The 24839-nt window shown below is 39.7% G+C and overlaps 1 protein-coding gene across 3 annotated transcripts; it reads right to left on the bottom strand.

Moving 5' to 3' along the window:
• Positions 1 to 962: 962 nt before the first annotated feature.
• Positions 963 to 24398, bottom strand: ywhaqa (tyrosine 3-monooxygenase/tryptophan 5-monooxygenase activation protein, theta polypeptide a). Of its 3 annotated transcripts, none has more exons than XM_052025017.1 (6): positions 24241 to 24398; positions 23248 to 23768; positions 11660 to 11783; positions 11032 to 11195; positions 6881 to 6976; positions 963 to 2007 (listed from the first exon to the last, which is right to left on the bottom strand). In XM_052025017.1, exons 2-6 carry the CDS (start codon positions 23656 to 23658, stop codon positions 1942 to 1944), a joined length of 861 nt encoding a protein of 286 aa, XP_051880977.1. In that variant the 5' UTR covers positions 23659 to 23768; positions 24241 to 24398; the 3' UTR covers positions 963 to 1941. The 3 variants fall into 3 exon arrangements, with proteins under 3 accessions (XP_051880977.1, XP_051880978.1, XP_051880976.1); XM_052025018.1 differs by having other exon boundaries at positions 24175 to 24280; XM_052025016.1 differs by lacking the exon at positions 24241 to 24398 and having other exon boundaries at positions 23248 to 23771.
• Between the last annotated feature and the right edge of the window lie 441 nt (positions 24399 to 24839).

Raw genomic sequence — 24839 nt, 5'->3', positions numbered from 1 at the left:
AACTGATCCATATCCCACTGTATCCTTTGTCAATCTTCCACTCTATCCACAACACTGTCAATTTTTGTATTGTATGTGAACTTACTAACCCAACCATCCACATTTTCATCCAAGTCATGTATATACCGGAACTTCTGCTGTTTGTGATGTAGAGATCCCCAAGGAACCCCATTAGTCATAGACCTCCAGCCTGAATAAGTCTCATCGACCACCACCTTCTGTCTTCTATGGGCAACCAATTCTGAATCCAAACCACCAAGTCACTATGGATCCCATGCATCTTAATCTTCTGAATCATCATACCATAAGGGACCTTGTCAAACTCATCTGGTATCTGTATATTATTATCACATGTACCAAAGATACAGTGAAAAGATCATTTTGTGTGCCATCCAGACAGATCTCCCCTAATTTGTGGTATCCAGAACTCAAAACAGTCCCAAATTTCTCATCGTCTATTGTGAAGAGACCAAAAAGATTAACTGGCAGAGGCAGATAGCATGGATGAGATTCCAAGTCAGTACTTTATATTTTAATCAAGAAATAAAAATGTATTTAAGAATCTAGATGGGCTTGATAAAGAGGTGGTCTGGAAGGGGTAACTGCACTTAATGTGGATAAATCAGACAGTCCAAATGGGATACATCGAAGGTGAAGGAAGCCAAGGTGGATATTCCACTAAGTATTGACTGTATCTACGAAAAGTGTGTAAAGAGCAAGATTCCTCTCCAATATCATCATTAAAGAAACTTCAAAGCTATATGAACTTCATGTTTGGCAATTATTGGGCACATATAATGCACATAAAAGCAAACATTTCTTAAAGTTTCCCAATTTCAAAATTAACTTTTAACAATGGTTCATCACTGACACTTTTAAACATCAATAGGAATTCTATGTATATTTTATAAATATCTTCAATTGTGGTTCCTGTTAGAAGCAATATACAAGCAATACACATGGTCTATAAAATGTCATTTATTTTGTGTTACATTGGGCATTAACATTTTCACAAGGCCTTTGGGGATTATGATAAAATGACTAACAATTATAGTGGTCCAAATCTTACTGAAAATCCCCTTACATATGGACAAACCTGCAAAGAAATACGCTTTTAAAAAATTATTGGGCACAATCCAACATTATGTTTTCCCATTCCAGTGTATTGAAAGTCATGTATGAGACTTAATCATTTACAAGCATAGTCCAAACTTTAGCAGAAATGTGCTGTAACAGTAGAGAAGCAAATATCATATTGACATGACAGGTGAACAATTCATTTCTTTTTTTAAAAAGGTGAAGATTCACAAAATTCCAAAATCACAAGGTACTTTTTTTTTTAAAAACTTGATTGCATTTCAGTCTTATATTTCCACAAAATAACTAAATTTATACAAGGCCAGTCTTTCTGCAGAATAAAGGTGTGCAAGGACTCTTTTGCTTTAACTATGCCAGTTTTCAATTAATAATAATTGCATATCAAGGGGAGTGAAAGAATACACAAGTCCTGAAGAACAAGAACCTGTCAAATATGGAAAGGTGGTTTGAGAAGGGGAAGCAAGCAAAAATGTATTAGAGTAAATCCCAATTATGTTCTAGTGCAGCAAATTTCTATTAATTATGCTCACAATACAAACATTGCAAGAATTTAAAATATTAAACATTCTGACCTCTACTTTATTTGGAGGTTACTCATGTTAAAACTATATACTCTTCTACAGCAGTAACTGCATACCAGGAAGGCAGACAACCATCAACACAAACCAAGGGATGGACTTGTTTTAAAGCAATGGTATGTATACTGTATAAAGACTAGATTTGGGACTTTCCATACATAGGTAATCAGTACAGTACAAGTTTTTGTTACTATAGGAATTTTTGAGTGGAGCAGTAAGGAATGGAGATGTGTAAAAAGTTTGGAGGATTCGGCCCCATGTGCACTTAATTTTCTCCAGGCTCGGCTGCAACAGGTTCACTCTCATCGGGTGCACTCTCAGATGACCATAACTAGAAAGAGGGGAAAAATGTCACTCATTTTCATACATAAATACTAAAAAAAAACAAATTCAAAACAAAGCATTAGAAACATTAAAATGCAACAACATCCAAACATGACAGTCTACAAAACATCTTCCCTCAATGTTTAATGACTGAGTATTAAAAACAGACTGTTTCCAATCGCTCATGGCAAAAATTATTTATGGGCAACTCTAGCCCTGGTAATAAAATGTTACTTCATTTTCAAAATAAGAAATATTAATAAGCTGTTCCTGTTAATGGTCACACCTTTCATAACTTGATCTAAAGAACCATGACTATGGGTACTTGAATCTCACACAACCTATATTTTATTCATAGGAATTAATAATTCCAGTTTACCTCATCTGCAGCTCAATTTTGCCTTTTAAGAAAAAGCACATAAATGGCTTTATTCATAGTCAGAGGTACAGCACAGAAACAGACCCTTCAGCCCATCAAGTCCTCACCATTAATCATTAATGTAATCCTACATTGATCAGTTTTTATTCTTCCTACATTCTCATCAACTTCCCTCAGATTCTTCCACTCACCTACACATTAGAAGCACTTTACAGTGGCCATTTAACCTACAAACACATCTTTGGGACAAGGGAGGAAACCCATGTAGTCACGAGGAGGATGTGCAAACTCTATAGACAACACTCAAGTTCAGGATTAATTTCAGGTTTCTGGCACTATGAGGCAGCAGCTCTACCAGCTGTACCACTAGATCTTCTGATTCAGCTCTAAACTAATGCCTCTCTGCCATTTCTCCATCAACCCTCATCATTTCATCTCAGAGTGCTGCTTTTCTCCCTTCAACAATTAGTTCCTAATTATACAAGTTAATTCTTAACTACTTCTAACAATCTCCAAATACTATCATCAAGGGTGTTCCCTTCTCAGACAATACCCTGGTCTCATCAACTTTATCCTTCCGTCTTTGCCACCTACCTATTAATGCTTTTGAATGCATTGCCACCAATCAGACATGTACCCTTTTGCGTCCCTCCATTCCCTTCCACAGGCCTTAAATAAAAATCACACCCATCCTTTGTGATTGTAGCACTGATGCATGATCACTCATTGACCTTTTTTTTTAAAAATAGAACTGACTATGCCACCATCATCCAATATCAACCCTTCTATTGGCCATTTCCCACAATATGCTTATTCCCATCTGAACAAAGACTTAGCTTCATCAATAGTTTCTTGTCTCTCTTTACCTTTACCCTTGGAGTGCCCAGGATCGAAGTCCACTATTCTTGGACTAGCCCTTTCCCTGGTTCACATATTGCTATGTATGTGCCAATAATTCTCAGTTGTCCTCTGCACCACTTTTTGAAACATGCCCAAGAACACATGTCCAACAAACAAGACTTAACTTCCTCCATCCCTACACCGGAAAAACTGAAGCTATGGTCCCCAACTCCAATACAAACCATCAATTCTGACTTCTTCCTTACCCACTTCCTCAGGTTCAACCAGGCAGCAGATAATACTAGCATCCTATTCAAACAAGTTCCCCACACCCTATGCAGTCTTCAAAACTTTGCCTCCACCTTCAGGGGAACCACCACTACCACCCCCCCTCCCCCCAATTATAGAATGCAAAAATTAGTAGTAGGCCATTCAGTCCCTTATGCCTGCTCACTTGTTCAATGAGATCATGTCTGACCTGTTACCTCAACATCACTTTCCTGCATCAACCCCATGTGCCTAGTTTCCTTAACATCTAAAAATCTAATAATTTGTGTCTTGAATTTGTCAGAGACTGAACCTCTACAGCCCCCTTGGGTAGTGAACTTCAAGGAATCACCAGCCTCTGGGGTGACAGGCAACAATTGTTGCTTAAGTTTTATAAAATGCATTCAATGTCAAGTACGCTTTATGCATCAGAATATTTCAAGGATAACTACTCATGATTTAGTTTATGGCACCAAAAATTCATAAGATAAAACTGATTAGATTTGAGCAACTTTAATCTTTTCGATGTTCACAAGATCACAAGATAAGGGAGCAGAAGCAGGCCATTCGGCCCATCGAGTCTGCTCCAAGGAAAAGGGAAAAAGAAATGGGGTGGGAAAAAAAGAGAGAGAAAAAAAAACTATTCTAATCCCATTTGCCAGCCTTATCCCCATATCCCTTGATACCCTGACTATTTAGATATCTGTCTATCTCCTCCTTGAATACCCCCACTGATCTGGCCTCCACTGCTGTGCGTGTCAAGGAGTTCCACAATTTCACCACCCTCTGGGTAAAGAAACTTCTCCTCATCTCTGTCTTGAAACTGTACCCTCTAATTCTAAGATTGTGCCCTCTGGTCCTGGACACGCCCACCAAGGGAAACAGCCTAGCCACATCTACTCTATCCTTACCTGTCAACATTTTAAATGTCGCTACGAGGTCCCCTCTCATCCTTCTGTACTCCAGCGAGTACAGTCCAAGAGCCGACAAACGCTCATCATACTTAAGCCCTTTCATTCCTGGAATCATTCTCGTAAATCTCCTCTGAACCCTCTCCAACGTCAGCACATCCTTCCTAAGATGCAGGGCCCAAAACTGCGCACAGTATTCCAAATGAGGCCTCACTAGCGCCCCGTAGAGCCTCATCAACACTTCCTTACTTTTATACACTATACCTCTCGAGATGAATGCCAACATAGCATTCGCTTTCTTAACCACCGATCCAACCTGGTGGTTAACTTTTAAGGTATCTTGTATGAGTACCCCCAAGTCCCTTTGTACTACCGCACTATCAATCTTCTCTCCTTCTAGATAATAATCTACCCGCTTATTTCTACTTCCAAAGTGTACAACTGCACATTTCTCAACATTGAATCTCATCTGCCATTTTCTTGCCCATTCTCCTAAACTGTCTAGGTCCCTCTGCATTCTTTCTATTTCCTCTATGCTCCCTACTCCTCCACTTATCTTGGTGTCATCCGCAAACTTAGCCACACAACCATTTATTCCATCATCCAAATCATTGATGTACAAGGTAAAAAGGAGAGGCCCCAACACCGACCCTTGCGGCACACCACTAGTAACCGGTAACCAACCAGAACGAGATCCTTTTATTTCCACCCTTTGCTTCCTGCCAACCAGCCAATTCTCCACCCATTTTGCTACCCTGCCCATAATTCCATGACCTCTCATCTTATTAATCAGTCTCTTGTGAGGCACCTTATCGAAGGCCTTTTGAAAGTCTAAATACACAACATCTACCGCCTCTCCCTTATCCACCCTACCTGTGATTTCTTCAAAAAACTCCAATAGGTTGGTCAGACAGGACCTCCCCTTCACAAAACCATGTTGACTAGGTCCTATCTTGCCTTGCGCCTCTAGGTATTCGGTAACCTCCTCCTTGAGGATAGACTCCAATAATTTTCCCACCACTGACGTCAGACTAATAGGTCTGTAATTGCCTTTGTGCTGCCTCCCACCTTTCTTATACAACGGAACTACATTCGCTACCCTCCAGTCCTCCGGAACCATGCCAGAATCTATCGATTCCTGAAAAATAATCGCCAACGCCTCTGCTATCTCCACAGCCACCTCCTTCAGAACCCGGGGATGCACCTCATCCGGTCCGGGAGACTTATCAGCCTTAAGCCCCTTTAGTTTTCCAAGCACCTTCTCCCTATTAATCTCAATTGAACTCAGCTCCAATTCGTGAGACTCCTGACTAATGGGCACATTGCTTATGTCCTCCACGGTGAAGACCGATGCAAAATATTCATTCAATTCCCTTGCCATCTCACTATCATCCATTATAATACCTCCTGCACCGTTATCAATTGGTCCTATGTCAACCCGTGTCTCTCTTTTATTCCTTATGTATTTAAAAAAACTCTTAGAATCCTTCCGAATGTTGTCCGCCAGCTTCCTTTCGTAACTCATCTTTGCTTTCCTAATGACCTTCTTAGTTTCTCTCTGCAGATTTTTAAAATCGTTCCAATCTTCTGTTTTCCCACTAATTTTTGCTACTTTGTACGCCGCCCCTTTTGCTTTTATTTTATCCTTCACCTCCCTCGTTATCCACATCTGTGCCTTTTTTCCATTCAAAACCTTCTTTTTTCTTGGAATATATCTGTCCTGCATTGTCCTTATTTCCTGTAGAAATTTCTTCCATTTTTCCTCTGCCGTCCCTCCAGCTAACTTACTCCTCCAATCAATTTGGGCCAACTCATCTCTCATACCTTTGTAATTTCCCTTATTCCACTGAAATATCGATACACCAGTTATCAGCTTCTCCTTCTCAAACTTGAAACTAAACTCAATCATATTGTGATCACTTGTTCCCAGTGGTTCCTTTACCTTTAGTTCCCTAATCACCTCGGGTTCACTACACAGCACCCAATCCAAAACAGCCGATCCCCTGGTGGGCTCCTCAATAAGTTGCTCCAGAAAAACATCCCTTAGACATTCCACAAACTCACTCTCCTGAGTTCTACCGCCTTGCTGGATTTCCCAGTCCACCTTCATGTTAAAATCCCCCATAATTATCTTCACATTGTCACTCTGACATGCTTTTTCTATCTCAATCTGCAACTTATGGTCCACTTCCTGACTGCTGTTCGGGGGCCTATATATGACTGCTATTATTGTTCTTTTACCCTTGCTATTTCTCAGCTCCACCCATAAGGATTCCACCTCCTCTGACCCAATGTCCTTCCTTTCTATTGATTTTATATCGCTACTAACCATCATGGCCACACCTCCCCCTCTGCCTACCCTCCTATCCTTCCTATATACTGTATACCCCTTGACATTCAGTTCCCAATCACATCCATCATGAAGCCACGACTCAGTGATGTTGAATTAGGCTAAAAAAAAATACAGGGAAAAAGTAACTTACTGTAAGATTGTCTCTAAGCAACTGCATTATGAGGGTGCTGTCTTTGTAGTTATCATCTTGAAGAATATCCAGCTCTTTAATAGCCTGCTCAAATGCCTAGTAAACAAATCAGAATTTGGAAATTAGAAAGGCAATATCAGAGAGGTGGGAATTTAGAAAATCTCTTCTGCAGGTGCTGTTGTAACATTTAGTGAATCTCCACAAGCCAGGAAGGACTGCAAATAGTCTTATATTACCAGGACATGGCAAATCTCAAACTCATGATAGGAACTTCATTCTTTAATTTAGCAAGTTTGGTATCCAGCCCAGAGCCAAAAATGTTATTGAAGGTTAGTCATGTTGCAGACATATCCATGGTTGACCATTTCAATATATATCTGGCTTTATTATCTAATAAATAAGTTATTCAACAAAATCAATGACAATTACAAATAATAATAATTAAAACAAAGAGGGCACCATATCCAAAAATTGGGACTCTGGAGCCACAACACATCTCCAGAACATTAAACAAGCACTGTTGTTCAAATAGAAAAACCTTAGACATTCAAATGAGCAGTATATTCTTATCCCTAGGAGTTCTTTATGTCCTTTGCAAGTTCACCACAAATCTCTCTTGCTGGTTCTCTTAAACCCATCATGTCCATGCCATTAAGGAATGACCATTTTGAGATAGGCTTGCTAAGTACTTAGAAAACATAGCAATCTCAAATTATCCTGGAGGATTTGGTTTTACATAGAACATCACAGCACAGTACAGGCCCTTCGGCCCACAATGCTGTGCCAACATTTTATCCTGCTCTAATATCTATCTAATCCTTTGCTCCCACACAGCCCTCCATTTCTTTGTCATTCATGTGGCTATTTAAGAGTCTCTTAAGTGTCCCTAATGTATCTGCCCCCACAACCTCTGCTGGCAGTGCGTTCCACGCACTCACCACTGTGTCAAGAAAACTTACCTCTGACATCGCTCTTATGGCTTCCTCTAATCACGTTAAAATTATGACCCCTCGTGTTAGCCATTTTCATTCTCGGAAGAAGTCTCTGACTGTCCACTTGATCTATGCCTCTTATCATCTTGCACACCTCTATCAAGTCACCTCGCATCCTTCTCTCCAATGAGAAAAGCCCTAGCTCACTCAACCTATCCTCATGAGACATGCTCTCCAATCCAGGCAGCATGCTGGTAAGTCTCCACTGCACCCTCTCAAAAGCTTCCACATCCTTCCTATAATGAGGCGACCAGAACTGAACACAATATTCCAAGTGTGGTCCAACCAGAATTCTATACAGCTGCAACATTACCTGGCTGCCTTTGAACTCAATCCCCTGACTAATGAAGGCCAACACACCATACACCGTAACAACCCTATCAACCTGCACGGAAACCTTGAGGGATCTATGGGTGTGGATCCCCAGATCCCTCTATTCCTCCATACTGCTAAGAGTCCTGCCATTAGCCTTGTATTCTGCCTTCAAATTCAATCTCCTGAAGTGCATCACTTCACACTTATCCGGGTTGAACTCCATCTGCCACTTCTCAGCCCAGGTCTCCATCCTATCAATATCCTTTTGTAATCTACAGCAACCTTCTACACTATCCACAACACCACCAACCTTTGTATCATCAGCAAATTTACTAATCCACCCTTCCATTTATAAAAAAATCACAAACAGCAAGGGTCCCAGAACAAATCCCTGCAGAACACCACAGGTCACTGACCTCCAGGAAGAATACACTCCATCGACCACCACCCTCCATCTTCTATGGGTGAGCCAATTCTGAATCCACATAGCCACGTTTCCTTGGATCTCATACCTCCTGACTTTCTGAATGAGCCTTCCATGAGGAACCTTATCAAACGCCTTTCTAAAATCCATGTGCACCACATCCACTGCTCTACCTTCATCAATGTGCTTTGTCACATCCTCAAAGAATTCAGTCAGGCTTGTGAGGCATGACTTGCCCCTCACAAAGCCATGCTGACTGTCCCTAATCAGCCTATGCTTCTCCAAATGTTCATAAATCCTGTCTCTGAGAATCTTCTCCACCACCACTGAAGTAAGACTCACTGGTTTGTAATTCCTAGGGTTATCTCTACTCCCTTTCTTAAACAAAGGAACAACATTTGCCACCCTCCAATCATCAGGCACTACTCCTGTGGCAAGTGAGAACACAAAGATAACCAAAGGCGTAGCAATCTCTTCCCTCGCTTCCCATAATAACCTTGGATATATCCAAGGGAAACAGATATGGCTCTTCAGTCAACCAGCTGAAAAGATATCAATTTAACCAATCATATCAATTAACACCCATCCAAAATGTAGAAAGTTAGGTTTAAATGTGCATTAAAACTTACTTGCTTATGAAATAGGAAGCATTCTGCTTAAATCTATAGATAACACCAAATTAAAGAGTATAATCATTTATTAATTCCTGAAGCACCAAAATTTAAAGAAACCTGATTACAAAGTGAGCAAATGAAATTCAATGTAAGTGGTTACTTTTGATATGTGGATTAATTTTCTTGGAATTTAAATTTAAGGAAGGATAACAGATTTATTTCCAGAGCAAATGCAAAGGAGGTTTACAAAAACATTAGAGCAGAAGGAACAGAATTTAGTAAAGATTGAGAAGGTTTAGATACCAGTTGGTTGAGGTCTTATTCCCTAGGATGGGGGGGGGGGGGGGTGGAGAGGGGGAAAAAGAGATCCAGCAGTATTGGTGTGTCTTTTCTGCTCAAATGGAAACAAAAGGGCATAGATTAAAGACAGACAATATTTTGATATGGGTGTGCAAAATAGAATTTCAAAATTTGCGACATGCAAAATGTGGAAGATGCAGTCAACAAAGAAGGATAATAACTGATTATAGGATGACACAGGCAAACAGATTGGTCAAACGATTTAATAGAGTAGTGTGAAGTGATACATTTTGGCAGAGAGAATGAAAAAAATATAGATTAATAGCACAAGTCTAAAGCATGTGCAGGAATTGAGGAACCTTGGTATACAGGTGCATAAATCAAAAAGAGGGCATGTTCATTTGAGTAATGTATCCAGGTTTTTTTTCCAGAAGGACAAAGATGCTAGAGGGAGTGCAGAAGACTGACTAGAATGGTTCCAAGGACGAAGGATTTCAACCACAAAGTTACCTGAAATCAGCCAGAGTTGTTGTTCTTAGAGCAAAGGTTGAAAGGAGATTTGATAGAGGTGTACAAAATTATAAAAACTGATTCTTCAAATTTTGTTATTAGACACCAGCAAATTGCAAGATGGGCACTGCAAGTAATACTGAATGCCAAAACACGTTGAACTGGGCTGCTGGAGTCACAGGATTAGCATCGTCATCTTGATATTCACATTTTTAGCAAATTAATTAATCCTGGCTAAAGCCTACTTAAAGTTTTGGCTGTTCAAAGGGTTTGACAAGCCATCATGAGACAGGTCATTAAGAATGCCTCTTCCCCATAGGATATGGAGTCAGACATGATAGTTACCCAAATCCATTGCAAACATCATTGCCTATAAAATTAAATTGACACCAATTCCATTTCACAGAATGATGAAATAAACAAATCTGAAGTATTTGTACCTTTGGAATATGGACACCAAGTAGTCCCAATTTCCAAGGCTATAGATGACTCTTTCAACTATTGTAAAGCTCCAAACTTCCTGCCTAACCCCTTTGATAAATATCAGGGATAGGTGGGTATTAGTCAAGCCTTCAGCCTATCTAGGACTTCCATAATCAAAATAAAACAAGCTGACCATTGACATGTTTAACAAGAACATTCTCCAAAGTATGCAAATTACCCAATCTTCTTCAAAGAACCAGGAAAGTAAAGCAAATGCTCCTATCTGAATCTCCATCCATTAAACTTGCTTCTAAAGTTAGATTTGTTGATCAGTTGACTTAACTCTGAACTGCCTGTAGTAAAATATTTTAATTGACATTCACTGTTGACTTCTTCACATTAATAATGGATACCTTGACAATTGTGTACCTCAGCAACATAGCAATGCATTGAGATGGAAAACCATTCCAAAGAAAAAAGTTTTTAAACACAATAATTGTGTACATAGATATGACAATCTGAAGTTAACATTTATTCCAGCTAATTCTTGAAATTAAAAAGTGTGCAACTTACATCTTTTGCCAGCTTGCAGGCACTTTCTGGACAGTTGAGAATTTCATAGTAAAACACAGAGAAATTAAGAGCAAGACCCAAACGGATTGGATGTGTTGATGGCAGACCTTCCTTACTGATTTCAAATGCTGCTTGATATGCTGACTGAGAGTTTTGTATCGTTTCTACAAAAATAATGAGATTCTTAAATTGAAACTTAGTTCACCTTGGAAACTATCCATCAGTAATTCAGCAAAGTTACAATTGCTAACTATTGCATTCAGTTACAGATTTCAAAATTGCATTCAACATATTGAATGTCTAGACAGGACATTTTTAAACCAGAGCAATATCACATCAGCATTCTGATTGCAAATACTGAACAAAATATTTGTTACTGAAACTATTATTTTCTGGGGCTCCTTCAGCTTATTAGAATTCATGTACATGCATGTTAAATTGATGTAGAGTTATCTGGTGTAGTATTTTCATAGCAGGTGACAGCTTTGGGCAACAGATTTTTTGCATTATAAATGAAAACATATTTCAGAATAGATTTCCTTATGACAAAATTGCACATTAATCATTTGTTCAAGTGTTTAAAAACAAAAGTCGCCGATTTTCCATAGAAACAAGAAGCTAAGTTTACGTTTTCGGTCATCTCCAGAAGCAACTTCAGCGAGGTACCGAAAGTAATCGCCCTTCATTTTCAGGTAGAAGACTTTGCTCTCTGAGCAGCTGGTATGGGGAATTAAGTAATTATCCAACAACCCCTAGAGGGAAGAAAGAAAGGAAGAAAGAAAGTCAAACCTCAAGCAAGTTAAATATCCAATGCAAAGTCAGAACCAATTTCAGGAGTGCTACAATACTACAACTTTACATACTATCAACCTTCAATTGACATATGTTGGAGTGAAGTTGGGAAGGGGGAAAAAAATTACTCCCAGAAACTGTTCCTCATGAATTTACACAACTTTGCCTTAAAAATATTCAGTGCTGTTTCCAACACTTTGAGTTTGAAAGACACTCAATCCTCAAAAAAAAATCTGCACCTCATCCCTCTTAAATAAGTGACAACCTTTTTTATTTTTTTTTAGGAAGTGTCCCCTGGTTCTAGATTCTCACATGACAAACCATCTCTCCATATCCACAACATCAAGACACCTTAGGATCATCTATGTTTCACTCTTCTACACTCCAGCAGAAACAAGTTAAGCCTGTCCAACCTCTTCTTGTAATGCAACCCATTCATGCCAGGTGTCAGTCAAGTGAACCTTCACTTAACAGCTTCAAATGCATGCATATCCTTCCTTAAGGAGACTGATATGGTACGCAGTACTCCAAGTAAGATCTCACCAAAGCCTATATAAGTATAACCTCCCTATTTTGGTATTCAATTCCTCTTGCTATTCTTCCTGCCAAAATTAATGATCTCCTATATTATATTCCATTTGCCAGATCTTTGTCCACTAACTTAACCTAAACTTCTCATTTCCAAAGGCCTGAGTTCATCATGAGATCAAATGGAATTTTCCCCTCCTTACATTATTGCTCACCACCTAATTTTCTTTGCTGGTTTTTAATGCTAACTGGTTTGTTAATGGAGCTCCCTGCTCAAGTATGCCACCCCACCCTTGCAAAAATTACTAGGGTCACTCAAAGCAAAAATAGAAAATATGTTCTCATTTGTTCTCACAATACCATCTAATCTTGAGCCTCTATACCTCAACCCTCAGCCCAAATCCTCAAGCATGCTACCAGCAATTATATCACCAAAACTCTGAGCAGAATTAATGATGGATGTAGTAAGATAGTATGTAGTGAAGATGGTAAGAAGGATAGACAGGTGGAAAGTCAGGATAATCTGCTGAACAATAGAAGTACAACAAAATCAATAGCAGATACCGGACTAAACGTACTATATTTAAATGCACTTAGCATTAGGAATAAAGTGGATGACCTAGTGGCACAACTACAGGTTAATAAATACGACATTGTGGCAATCACCAAGTCATGGCTTTATGATGGATGTGATTGGGAACTGAATGTCCAGGGGTACATAGTGTATAGGAAGGATAGGCAGGTAGGCAGAGGGGGAGGTGTGGCCATGATGGTTAGTAGTGATATAAAATCAATAGAAAGGAAGGACATTGGGTCAGAAGAGGTGGAATCCTTATGGGTGGAGCTAAGAAGTAGCAAGGGTAAAAGGACAATAGTAGCAGTTATATATAGGCCCCCTAATAGCAGTCAGGAAGTGGACGATAAGTTGCAGTTTGAGATAGAAAAAGCATGCCAGAGTGACAATGTGAAGATAATTATGGGGGATTTTAACATGAAGGTGGACTGGGAAATCCAGCAAGGCGGTAGAACTCAGGAGAGTGAGTTTGTGGAATGTCTAAGGGACGTTTCTCTGGAGCAACTTGTTGAAGAGCCCACCAGGGGATCGGCTGTTTTGGATTGGGTGCTGTGTAATGAACCGGAGATGATTAGGGAATTAAAGGTAAAGGAACCACTGGGAACTAGTGATCACAATATGATTGAGTTCAGTTTCAAGTTTGAGAAGGAGAAGCTGATAACTGGTGTATCGATATTTCAGTGGAACAAAGGAAATTACAATGGTATGAGAGAAGAGTTGGCCCAAATTGATTGGAAGAGTAAGCTAGCTGGAGGGACGGCGGAGGAGAAATGGAAGGAATTTCTACAGGAAATACGGAAAACGCAGGATAGATATATTCCAAGAAAAAAGGTTTTGAATGGAAAAAAGGCACAAATGTGGATAACAAGAGAGGTGAAGGCTAAAATAAAAGCAAAAGGGGCAGCGTACAAAGAAGCAAAAATTAGTGGGAAAACGGAAGACTGGGAAGCTTTTAAAAACCTGCAGAGAGAAACTAAGAAGGTCATGAGGAAAGAAAAGATGAATTATGAAAGGAAGTTGGCGGATAACATTTGAAAGGATACTAGGAGTTTTTTTAAATACATAAGGAGTAAAAGAGAGACACGGGTTGATATAGGACCAATTGATAACGGTGCAGGAGATATTATAATGGACGATAGAGAGATGGCAGAGGAATTGAATGAATATTTTGCATCGGTCTTCACTGTGGAGGACATCAGCAATGTGCCGGTTAGTCAGGAGTCTCACGAAATGGAACTGAGTTCAGTTAAGATTACTAGGGAGAAGGTGCTAGGAAAACTAAATGGGCTAAAGACTGATAAGTCTCCCGGACCGGATGAGGTGCATCCCCGGGTTCTGAAGGAGGTGGCTTTAGAGATAGCGGAGGCATTGATGATAATTTTCCAGGAATCGATAGATTCCGGCATGGTTCCGGAGGACTGGAGGGTCGCAAATGTAGTTCCGTTGTATAAGAAAGGTGGGAGGCAGCATAAAGGAAATTACAGACCCATTAGTCTGACGTCAGTGGTGGGAAAATTATTGGAATCTATCCTCAAGGATAGGGTTACGGAATACCTAGAGGCGCAAGGCAAGATAGGTCCAAGCCAACATGGTTTTGTGAAGGGAAGATCCTGCCTGACCAACCTATTGGAGTTTTTTGAAGAAATCACAGGTAGGGTGGATTAGGGAGAGGCGGTAGATATTGTGTATTTAGACTTTCAAAAGGCCTTCGATAAGGTGCCTCACAAGAGACTGATTAATAAGATGAGAGGTCATGGAATTACGGGTAGGATAACAGAATGGGTGGAGCATTGGCCGGTTGGCAGGAAGCAAAGAGTGTAAATAAAAGGATCTCGTTCTGGTTGGTTACCGGTTACTAGTGGTGTGCCGCAGGGGTCAGTGTTGGGACTGCTCCTTTTTACCTTGTACATTAACGATTTGGATAATGGAATAAATGGTTTTGTGGCTAAATTTGCGGATGACACCAAGATAGGTGGAGTAGGGAGTATTGAGGAGATAGAAAGGTTGCAGAGGGACCTAGACAGTTTAGGAGAATGGGCAAGGAAATGGCAGATGAGATTCAATGTTGAGAAATGTGCAGTTGTACACTTTGGAAGCAGAAATAAGCGGGCAGAATATTATCTAGAAGGAGAGAAAATTCAAAGTATGTAAGTACAAAGGGACTTGGGGGTACTAATGCAGGATACCTTAAAGGTTAACCACCAGGTCGGATCGGTGGTAAAGAAAGCGAATGCTATGTTGGCATTCATTTCGAGAGGTATAGTGTATAAAAGTAAGGAAGTGTTGATGAGGCTCTACAGGGCACTAGTGAGACCTCATTTGAAATATTGTGCACAGTTTTGGGCCCCACATCTTAGGAAGGATGTGCCGACGTTGGAGAGGGTTCAGAGGAGATTTACGAGGATGATTCCAGGAATGAAAGGGTTTACGTATGATGAGCGTTTGTCGGCTCTTGGACTGTACTCACTGGAGTACAGAAGAATGAGAGGGGACCTCATAGCGACATTTAAAATGTTGATAGGAAAGGACAGAGTAGACGTGGCTAGGCTGTTTCCCTTGGTGGGTGAGTCCAGGACCAGAAGGCACAATCTTAGAATTAGAGGGTACAGTTTCAAAACAGAGATGAGGAGAAATTTCTTTAGCCAGAGGGTGGTGAATTTGTGGAACTCCTTGCCACCTACAGCAGTGGAGGCCAGATCAGTGGGGGCGTTCAAGGAGGAGATAGATAGATATCTAAATAGTCAGGATATCATGGGATATGGGGATAAGGCCAGAAATTGGGATTAGAATAGGTTTTCTTTCCTCCCCCATTTCTTTTTTCCCTTTTCCTTGGAGTAGACTCAATGGGCCGAATGGCCTGCTTCTGCTCCCTTGTCTTGTAATCTTGTGATGAATAAGTTTGACCACGATCATGGTATGTTACACCACTTCATCTTTCTTAACCTCTGCAGTTTTGATGCTCACTGCTCCAACACCTCCCTCCATTCTACAGCATAGTGGAACAGCTCTCATTGTTACAAATGGAATTGTAGCATTTAGTTTTGGACAAGCTACTATTTCTGTCAGTTAACAATACAATCTGTCAGCCTTCGAAGTGTCCCAAAAATTCCATCCCAGTTACTGTTAAAAGTTGACAACAATGTTTACAAACATGACATTCTGTTAAAACCTCAAGCCAAGTTTCCAATCTCCCTCCTTCTCTCTCCACCTGGAACACAACACCAGATGCGAAAACACAAACCCATGCTGTTATCACTTTGGACCAGATTATTCCAAAGCTCCTGTCCAGCCTGCTATCTCTGTTCACTACAAAAGAGTATATTCAATCTCTGTTGGGTTCTGGTTCTAGTTCTACTGTACCTCAAAATAAAATTCTTATCCTCATTTTTACATCTTTTCATGGTCTTGCCCTTTTCAGGCTTTGTCCAATCCACCATCACTCCATCATATCTTCCCAGTAACCCATCACTACCAACCATGCTTTCAGAACAAGAGTAGGGAAGAAGAGTCAAGGACCCTCTGCCTACATTTCAAATGCTCCTCAGAAGATTCAATTCTTGTCCCAGGTTATAGCTGCCACCTCATTTTATTTGATCGTGATTCTAAAATACTTCAGAATGTTTTTCCACAAAATATACTACAAAATATACTTCTGACGTCTCTAACATAGAAAACATGTGCTAATAACCCGGCAAGAACATAATTCTGTTTATCACCAATGGGCAAACTGCTCATCCCATTTCCTTATATTTATTCTAAATTCCATTATCTTACTTATTTCACCACATTTCCAGCTATATTTCATCACTTAAGTCCAAAACTTTTATCACCTCGTATTTATTAATTACACCTTCTATTTGTTTTTAGTGAATTCCAGAACACTAAATTTCCGGTCAGACAGAAACTGTACTTGATAGGTCTATTTCAAACTGAAGCTCCCTTTAATACTTGTGTTCATTCACCATTTATTCTGGGTATCAGTAATCCAGTTTTATACATTTAAATCTCTAAACCCATACCCAGATAAAAAAGGACCACAGGACCAAACTTATGGGTTTACAATTGTCACCAGAGTGAAAAGCTCACTTTTGAAAAGCTAGCTTGAAAGAACATCACATCAGGATACTCCAGAGACTGGTGATGAGCTAACAGCACCAAGATGTCTCTGTACAACTTAAAAGCAAAAACAAAACAGGAAATGATAACAATCTCAAAAAAAAAGGGGATGGTACTAGACAGCACCATTTATTATACAGTACGGAGGTTTCAAATTAAGCAAGCCTATGCAAAACATATACATACCTTGGAGAGCTCAGAAACCAACTAAGTTCCTGACAAAAAACACAAAAGGCAGAAGCTGTTATCTGGAGGTTTGGCAACAGACATGGAATCTAGAGAATGAGTTCACAGCAGTATGTTGAAGTGTATGCAGTCATAATACCAAATGTAGGTCTTTACAACAAAACTGGACAAGCCAAGGTAGGAATGGCATCAGGTTTATATAAATATATTTGTGAGTTCATTATTTTCCATCTAAATTTGACAAAACAAAACATTTGAACAAGCAAACAAGGAGAAATCTCTGGCCCATGTAACAATTTTACTTGCAGAAAATCAGGTCAGATCAGCGTGGTACAGCACAGGTTTAAAATGTTTGGACTGGAGAGGGATAAAGCTAAAATTTACAAAGCTGGATAGTTTGGACTGTTACCAGCATACAACTGAGATTAAGTTTAAACATGTAATACTTCTGATATTCTGAAAAATGTTTTGAGTGCCATAAAATAGTTGGCAACAAACACCACTAGAGATGCCACAGTTGGGTGCAAGCCACAAATAGAGTTGTTTATAAGTGATATGTTTAAGGGAATTCATTCCCAAGAGGGGGCAGTGATCAAGATGAGACTACACACCAGTAGCATAGTTCTCTTCAGGTCACTGAATTAGTAAACAATTTAACTCAAAACTTACCCCCACCTTTCTCCCCCCAAGCACTAGTGAATACTTTTTAATGGTTGCTCAACTCAAATTATTGAATAATCAGTCCTTGCAAAATGAACATGACTGAAGTAATGAAAGTAGAGGAAAGATTTAAAGAAAATAAAAACTGCATATGCTGGAAACCTGAAATAAAATGAAGTACTAGAAACACTTCATACACAGATGCTGCCTGACCTGTTGAAACAGAATAAACGTTTCGTCAAAGAGCCTTCATCAGAACTGGGAATCTGAGGATTTTTTTCCCCCCAGAAACAAAATGGATTTTGGAGCTAACTTTATATGGACAACCTATTTTCACATTGCATCTTCCAAGTACTGCTCCTGTTGGTCTCCAATGCCTTTTGTAGAACGACCAATGGGACATGCACTTTCTTGAGCAAATACAATGCAAAAGACATCAGTGTACAACACCAAATCTGAAGCAAAATTGGTTCTCAGTTTAGACTGTAACATTGGGAAATGGAAAAATAAAAACCAAATTAAAAAGTCAAAAATGAAAATAGCATCTTGAAAGTGAGTTTAACATGAGTGCCAGTCAAATGATGCTACTTAGCTCATTCAGCTCTAATTTAAAAAAAAACATTTTCGCCTTTATAAACTGTAAATCATTCTTAAATGTTAAGTTTGGTGTTGGTAAGATGCTTGGAAAGAGTATTAAACATTGTTATATAAATCAGTACAAAAATCAAGTATAATCAAAGAATGCAAAAGTATTCAACAATTACCATGTATTAAGTGAACCAAGAAGTAAATTTGTAAAGAAACTTAAAAAAGACTGAAAAATACTTCTGGTACAAATTATTGTTTGAGCATTTTTTCCAAATGAAGAAACATAGTAGTTTAATCTTTTGATTCTAAATGTCCAATAATTTCAATTGATTAAAAAGCAAAGTTGAGGGGCTGTCAAGGTAGATAGAAAGGCTATTTCCTCTACAATTTGGGGTTAAGGACAGGAGACAGCATGAAAGGATCACTTGGCTAAAGTTACTGGCAACTTACAACTGAGATGAGGAGAAATTTCTTTATACAGAGTTCTTTTTACACCTTCAGAATTTTCTAATCAGTAGTACTAAGGATGCTCAGTTATTAAGTATACTGAAAACTGGGAACAATTAATCCTGGACACCATGGAAACAGGATGGCTGAGAAAAGAGAAAAATAAGTGTGGCAAGCTGGTGGTGAAGTACATGATAAACCAGAATGCCAGAGCAAAGTGGCCATATCGCCTTCTCTTGGTTCTGTTTCTTATATTATTAACAATTAATGTAATGATACCATACAAAAGTACCTGGCCAAATTTTGAGCACATCAAGTTCCATAATAGTAATTCAGTCACTTTTGGGGGAAAAAACCAGAATGATTGTGGCCAGCAATATTATCTTGAACAAACTTCCAATTCTGCAGTAGAAATTAACTTTTAAGTTTTAATACACTAGGAAGATGAAGAAAGATAGTAGAGGATAACAGTTTGCTCAGTGGCCTCTTCAACACATGCAAAAAAAAAGTCAGTTTTGCTGAACAGCTGCCAGAAGTAACAATCCTTCTGCACAATGTGGATCAGTAACTGAAAGATCAAGACTTTCTTTACATCAACAATGTATTAAAAACCACAGCAGTACTTGCAGAGAACTTGTGTTACTTGAAAGAATATCTAGGGTCTACAGAACTTCCCACTTTGATTGGTGCACATCAACTTTCAGAGCATGTCAACATCAGGCACAAAAATTTCATAAGCTACTTCAACATAAACATTCTGCTGTATGTTTGAAGACATACTGTACTTGGAGCAGACTCGATGGGCCGAATGGCCTGCTTCTGCTCCCTTGTCTTGTGATCTTGTGATTGTCCACCCTGTACTCATCCCAAAACTCCTATATCTTTTAAATATGGTTGTGCCTTCTCAACTTATTTACCTCATCTTAAACTTTTCAGTTATAAATACTTCTACGACATTGCCTCAAAACAAGCTCTCTAATGAAAAACATCCATTTTTGTTTCTTGATATTTCCCTGACATGAGGCAGCAATCCAGATTAAGCTCCAGTAATTTCAAGCCTTACTTTTCTATTTAGATTCATTAACTCTTGGTTGTTACATGTATTCTACATCTCAATAAAATCTAGAATTCAAGTAATGTAGCTTTATCAAGTTGCATCACTGCCCTTTAATCCTTATCTCCAAATTTTGCAGCCCAAATGCTTTTCTTTAAAACTGCAACTCTTTCCAAACTTAGACACTGATCTTCATCTGCCAGTTTATTCCATTCCTCCATCTCATTGATATTCACTTGCAATTGCTTCTCACCTTCTAAAGAATTAACTTTTATCTCCTAATTTCTATCAATTTTGATTCATAATTTACTCAAGCCCAAATCACTTGTTTACAGTAAACACAAGTGGTCACTAATTGATCAGAGTGGCAGCTACCCAGATAAAGTGTTCTATTTCTACCTGTCTCCCCAATCTGCTAGCTTCCCTTCAAATCCATCTCTCATGTCTTTTCTCTTCCTGCACATGGACTTCGACTCCTCTCTTCCTATCTACATACCTTTTACCTCATAACTAATATTTTTAAATCCATTTTGCCCATTTCCAGGTGTAGTTTACTGAATCTAGATTTAATTCTTCAAATCAACTTAATATGACACAGTCCTTGTCAGCTCCCAGCAAAACAATCCCCTTTTATATCCCTGCAACTCATCCTCTCTTGCCCATCAACTCCCCTTCTATTCTTTTATCACCCACCAATAACAGGGACAATTTAGAGTAGTAATTAACATACCACTGCATCTTTGAGGTGCGGTGATAGATTAATTAGCCACCCAGAAATGATGCGAACTCCACACAGACAACACAGAGTTGGAGCTGTGAGGTGGCAGCAACTTCAAACCATTTCCATGGCAAATATTAAGACAAATGAACCAAAATGAAGACAATGAGCTCCATATCCATTTGGGAAAATGGACACTACACTGACCACACTCCAGACTTTTGGCATAAATCTATATCCAATAAAGGCTCTGAAATATAATTTCTATTGTCACAATGTCTACCTTCAAATCTGTCAGGATCCTAGGATGTAGCATCAGATTCTGACACATTTGACCCTCTACTGCTTTTTGATTTGTCATCCACCCATCACAATACTGTTCATCTCAGGCTCAAATCACCTGAGTATTCACCTCTGGTTTAATTGTTAAAAACCAATGATCCATTTAGTCAATTCAACCTTCTGACTAGCAATACTCTTCAATTGCTTATAAGATTTTAAGATGTCTTATTTGTTCACACTAAAAAATGTGCCCAGGTGTGGGAGAAGACAGTGATGTCAACTGCAAAAGATACTTAAAAGTCTAACTGCAGGGCAGAGCTCAGATTCAGCAATTCAATTCAGAAATTGGTAGTAAATACTCAGAAAATTGGGCAACAGCCATTTAGCACTGTATTTCTATCCAGTTGGTAGCACGCCAGATTTTCAGAGACATTAAAAATTATTTTATTACATTACCGACTAATTCCATCTGCCGCACTAAAGCACTATACATCTGACTAAAGGAAGCTGTCACTACTTAAACTGAACAGGGGTAAGGCTGACACTGAAAAGTTACTGTGTAAAATAAAAAGCAGGAGGAAGTTGCAAAGCCACAATTTCCACAGTACCAAGCTGGTGCCCGTTTGGTTAAACTGGCTGATCACAGAAACTCCTACAAGAGTTTATACCAATAAACAAATTGCTTGAAAATCTATTTAGAATGAGTTTTTTTTACATGTAAAAGAACAGAAAATGCATTTAGAATTGCTTGACAATAGCCAATGTTAAGGTGAGAGTTACGATTGCAAACCTTCAACAAGACAATAAAAAGGTCCACATCATACAAAGCAATAGATTTCTTACAAGCATGTTTAAAAATGAAAAAATGCAAGTCAGAACAGAAGTGTCTGAAAACTTCAGCCTAGGCCTGCTACTGAACAATCATTGTGAGATAAACACCTACAGATTTCAATCCAGAAAAGTACCAAGCAATGCCTGTTGTATCATTTTAACCAATTTTGCACCTTCCTCAAAACACTTTGCTCGCTTTATACACAATTTCATTATCTTTAGCTTAGAACAAAAAGATCCACAATAACTTCTTAAAAATGATTATCCATAATTAAGAACTAAATTAAGTCAGCCAGATTTATAACATTCATAATTACTACAAACATCAAAAGCAATGTTGGCTGCAACATAGAGATATGAAGAAACTAATGTGATAGTATATGATTCACACCAATCCACCCCACCCAGCATGCACACCCAAATTAAACTTAAGACCATGATACAATGTGACAAGTCAACATTCATTGCCATGAATTAACTGATTTGACACATTATTGAATTGTAGCAGCCTGACAGGAATTTAATAATGTGGCACTGGGAGTGGGGGCAGGGGGAAGAAAGGAGAGTAATATTTATTTTAAAAAACCCACATTTGCAATGGGAGGCATTTTCCACCACGTTAAGCAACGTTTTAAAAGGTAGCCACTATTATCTTATACATCAAAGACATCTTAAAATTACTTTCAGCCCACAATATTTTAAGAACAGAATTCCCATTTCAGGAAAGATGCAAGATCAGATAGGATGGCTATATGTGATTTTTACTCAATACTGTCAACGCCCAAATAAACTAAAGTAAAATTCTCCAGTTTAGAAAACGCATCTATTTCAAACGGTGCTCATTACTAAATATATGTATATATAGCAAATGAATCTCTAATACAGAAACAAGAAGACTTTTTCCAACGCTACGTCCAGAAAACTGTTTGGCACATAGGCAACCTTCAGCTAAATGGTATACCTTTAGTTAGTTAACAGGAATATATAAAGATTATATTTATTCAAGAACGGTTTACTCTGCCAATGATCAGCTACGGCTAAAAGGCAGCATTCTAATTCATAATTAATCTTTGAAAACGTCACCCCACGAATGGTGTTACATATCGACTGGAGGTAGCTTTAATTAAGCGTATCACAACCAGTACTAGAAAAAAAATCTGAAGGACTGGGTCAAATCTTTTCCCCTCTTTTCACGTGTATGTAAGCTAGTGGCATACTAACCTAGAAAAACGACACCCAACAGCGTAACTCGGACAAAGTCGCCTTAATCAGATTTCCTTTAAAAATTGCTGAAAGACGCCCGACAGAAAATGGCACATAAATGCAATTTAACGCAAAAAGCAAACGTTCTCTTCTTTGAAGAGAATTTCATTTACAATTGTGTCAAGGCTAGCGAAACCTCCGATCGAGACTTCGCCCCATCCTTTGTGCACCTCTTACCAGGACGTCGCCGCAGATTTCACGGAGCTCTCCCTCTACTTTTTCCCGGTAGCTTTTGATCAGCTGTAGTTTATTCTCGTCCTTCTCGTTTTTCTGCTCGATACTGGAGATAACCCTCCACGCCGAGCGGCGGGCGCCCACCACGTTCTTGTAGGCGACCGACAGCAGGTTCCTCTCCTCGATGCTGAGCCCGGAGCCCTGCTCGGTCACCGCTTTCATAGCAGCGGCCATATCATCGTACCTCTCGGCCTGCTCGGCCAGCTTGGCTCTCTGCACCTGCTCAGCATTCTCGGGGTTGCTGTTGGTCTGATCAGTCTGCTTCTCTTGCGCGTCGCCCTGCTTGGCATTGTCGGGATTGCTGTTGGTCTGCTCAGCCGGTTTCTCTTGCTTGACCTGCTCTGTGTTCTCCATGCTTCTGAGCTCGTTGGCCGGCCTCTCCCTGGGTTCTGTTGCTGTGCCTTCGTTACACCGTGGGCTGGGCTCCTCCTGCTCACTTTGCCTTTCGCCAAAAGGTATGCAAGCTGCTGAGAGAGAGAGAGAGAGAGAGAGAGAGAGAGAGAGAGAGAGGGGGGGGGGGGGGAGGGAGAAACAAAAAGAGGAAACTGATTCTATGAAAAACAACGAGCCCGAAAGAGTTTGATAGGTGGGCAAAGAGAGAAAGTGGGTGCATTGGTTGGGGGGGGGGGGGGGTGGGATGTCTCATCTACATCCGCTTGTTTTCCCTCCATAATCGATCTCGGGGTAGAATTGCGCGGATCCACTTTGTGCAAAGTACAAAAAAAGGGAACATGGCGGATTTTTTAAAAAATCCAAGAAATCTTCAAAATTAGACTAAAACTAAACCCTGCAGACAATTTAAACATTTTTTAAACTTAAAACATTGCTCACCCTTTCGTTATTTTATAAATTGGTCCCTCACTCCCTTACCCTTTATTATTGCCTCCCTTCAGAAAAGGAGCAGTGATTATCGCGGCACATTCCCAAAAAACAAACCTGGCTCAGCCTCCTATCTCCTCAAATGGATCAACTTTGGCCGGAGGAAGACCGGAGGTGGGGGCGGGCCCACCCGGCTTGACGGACGCGGGGGCCACGCCCCTCGCTCCCTTGCACTATGATAGGCACGTTGTTCTACCAATGAACCGTAGAGGTCTGCAGAAATCATGGTGAAGTCATCCAATCATCTAAAAGTAGTGAAGGGGCGGGGCCACTGCGCTATTCTTACAGGTTAGCTGGACGAGGAGTCTGACGCTCGGCCACGGGGTTTCCTCCAATTAGATACAGGGTGAGATGACGTTTCAGTTGTCATGACGACCGCGACGAGCAGAGGAATGGCAAGGGCGTGGTTGTGGACGGGATGCTTCATGTCAGTGCTGTAGGTTATGTTTGAATGGCAATGCACTGAAGCAATGAGGGAAATACGCTTGCAGCTCATGAGTCAAATCCTCATAGCTTGTCTCGTGTCTAACTGCATCAAAACGCAATAAATTATACCCGAAGGCGATTCTAACATTAAACACCGACCACTGATGCAGCCCAGCAAGTTGAGAAAGATGGACTACCAACGTTACACAGAATGAGCACATCAAACAATA

Source organism: Pristis pectinata, chromosome 10 (genome assembly GCF_009764475.1).
Source record: "Pristis pectinata isolate sPriPec2 chromosome 10, sPriPec2.1.pri, whole genome shotgun sequence".
NCBI lineage: Eukaryota > Metazoa > Chordata > Chondrichthyes > Rhinopristiformes > Pristidae > Pristis > Pristis pectinata.
This window is presented reverse-complemented; position numbering and strand designations above follow the sequence as displayed.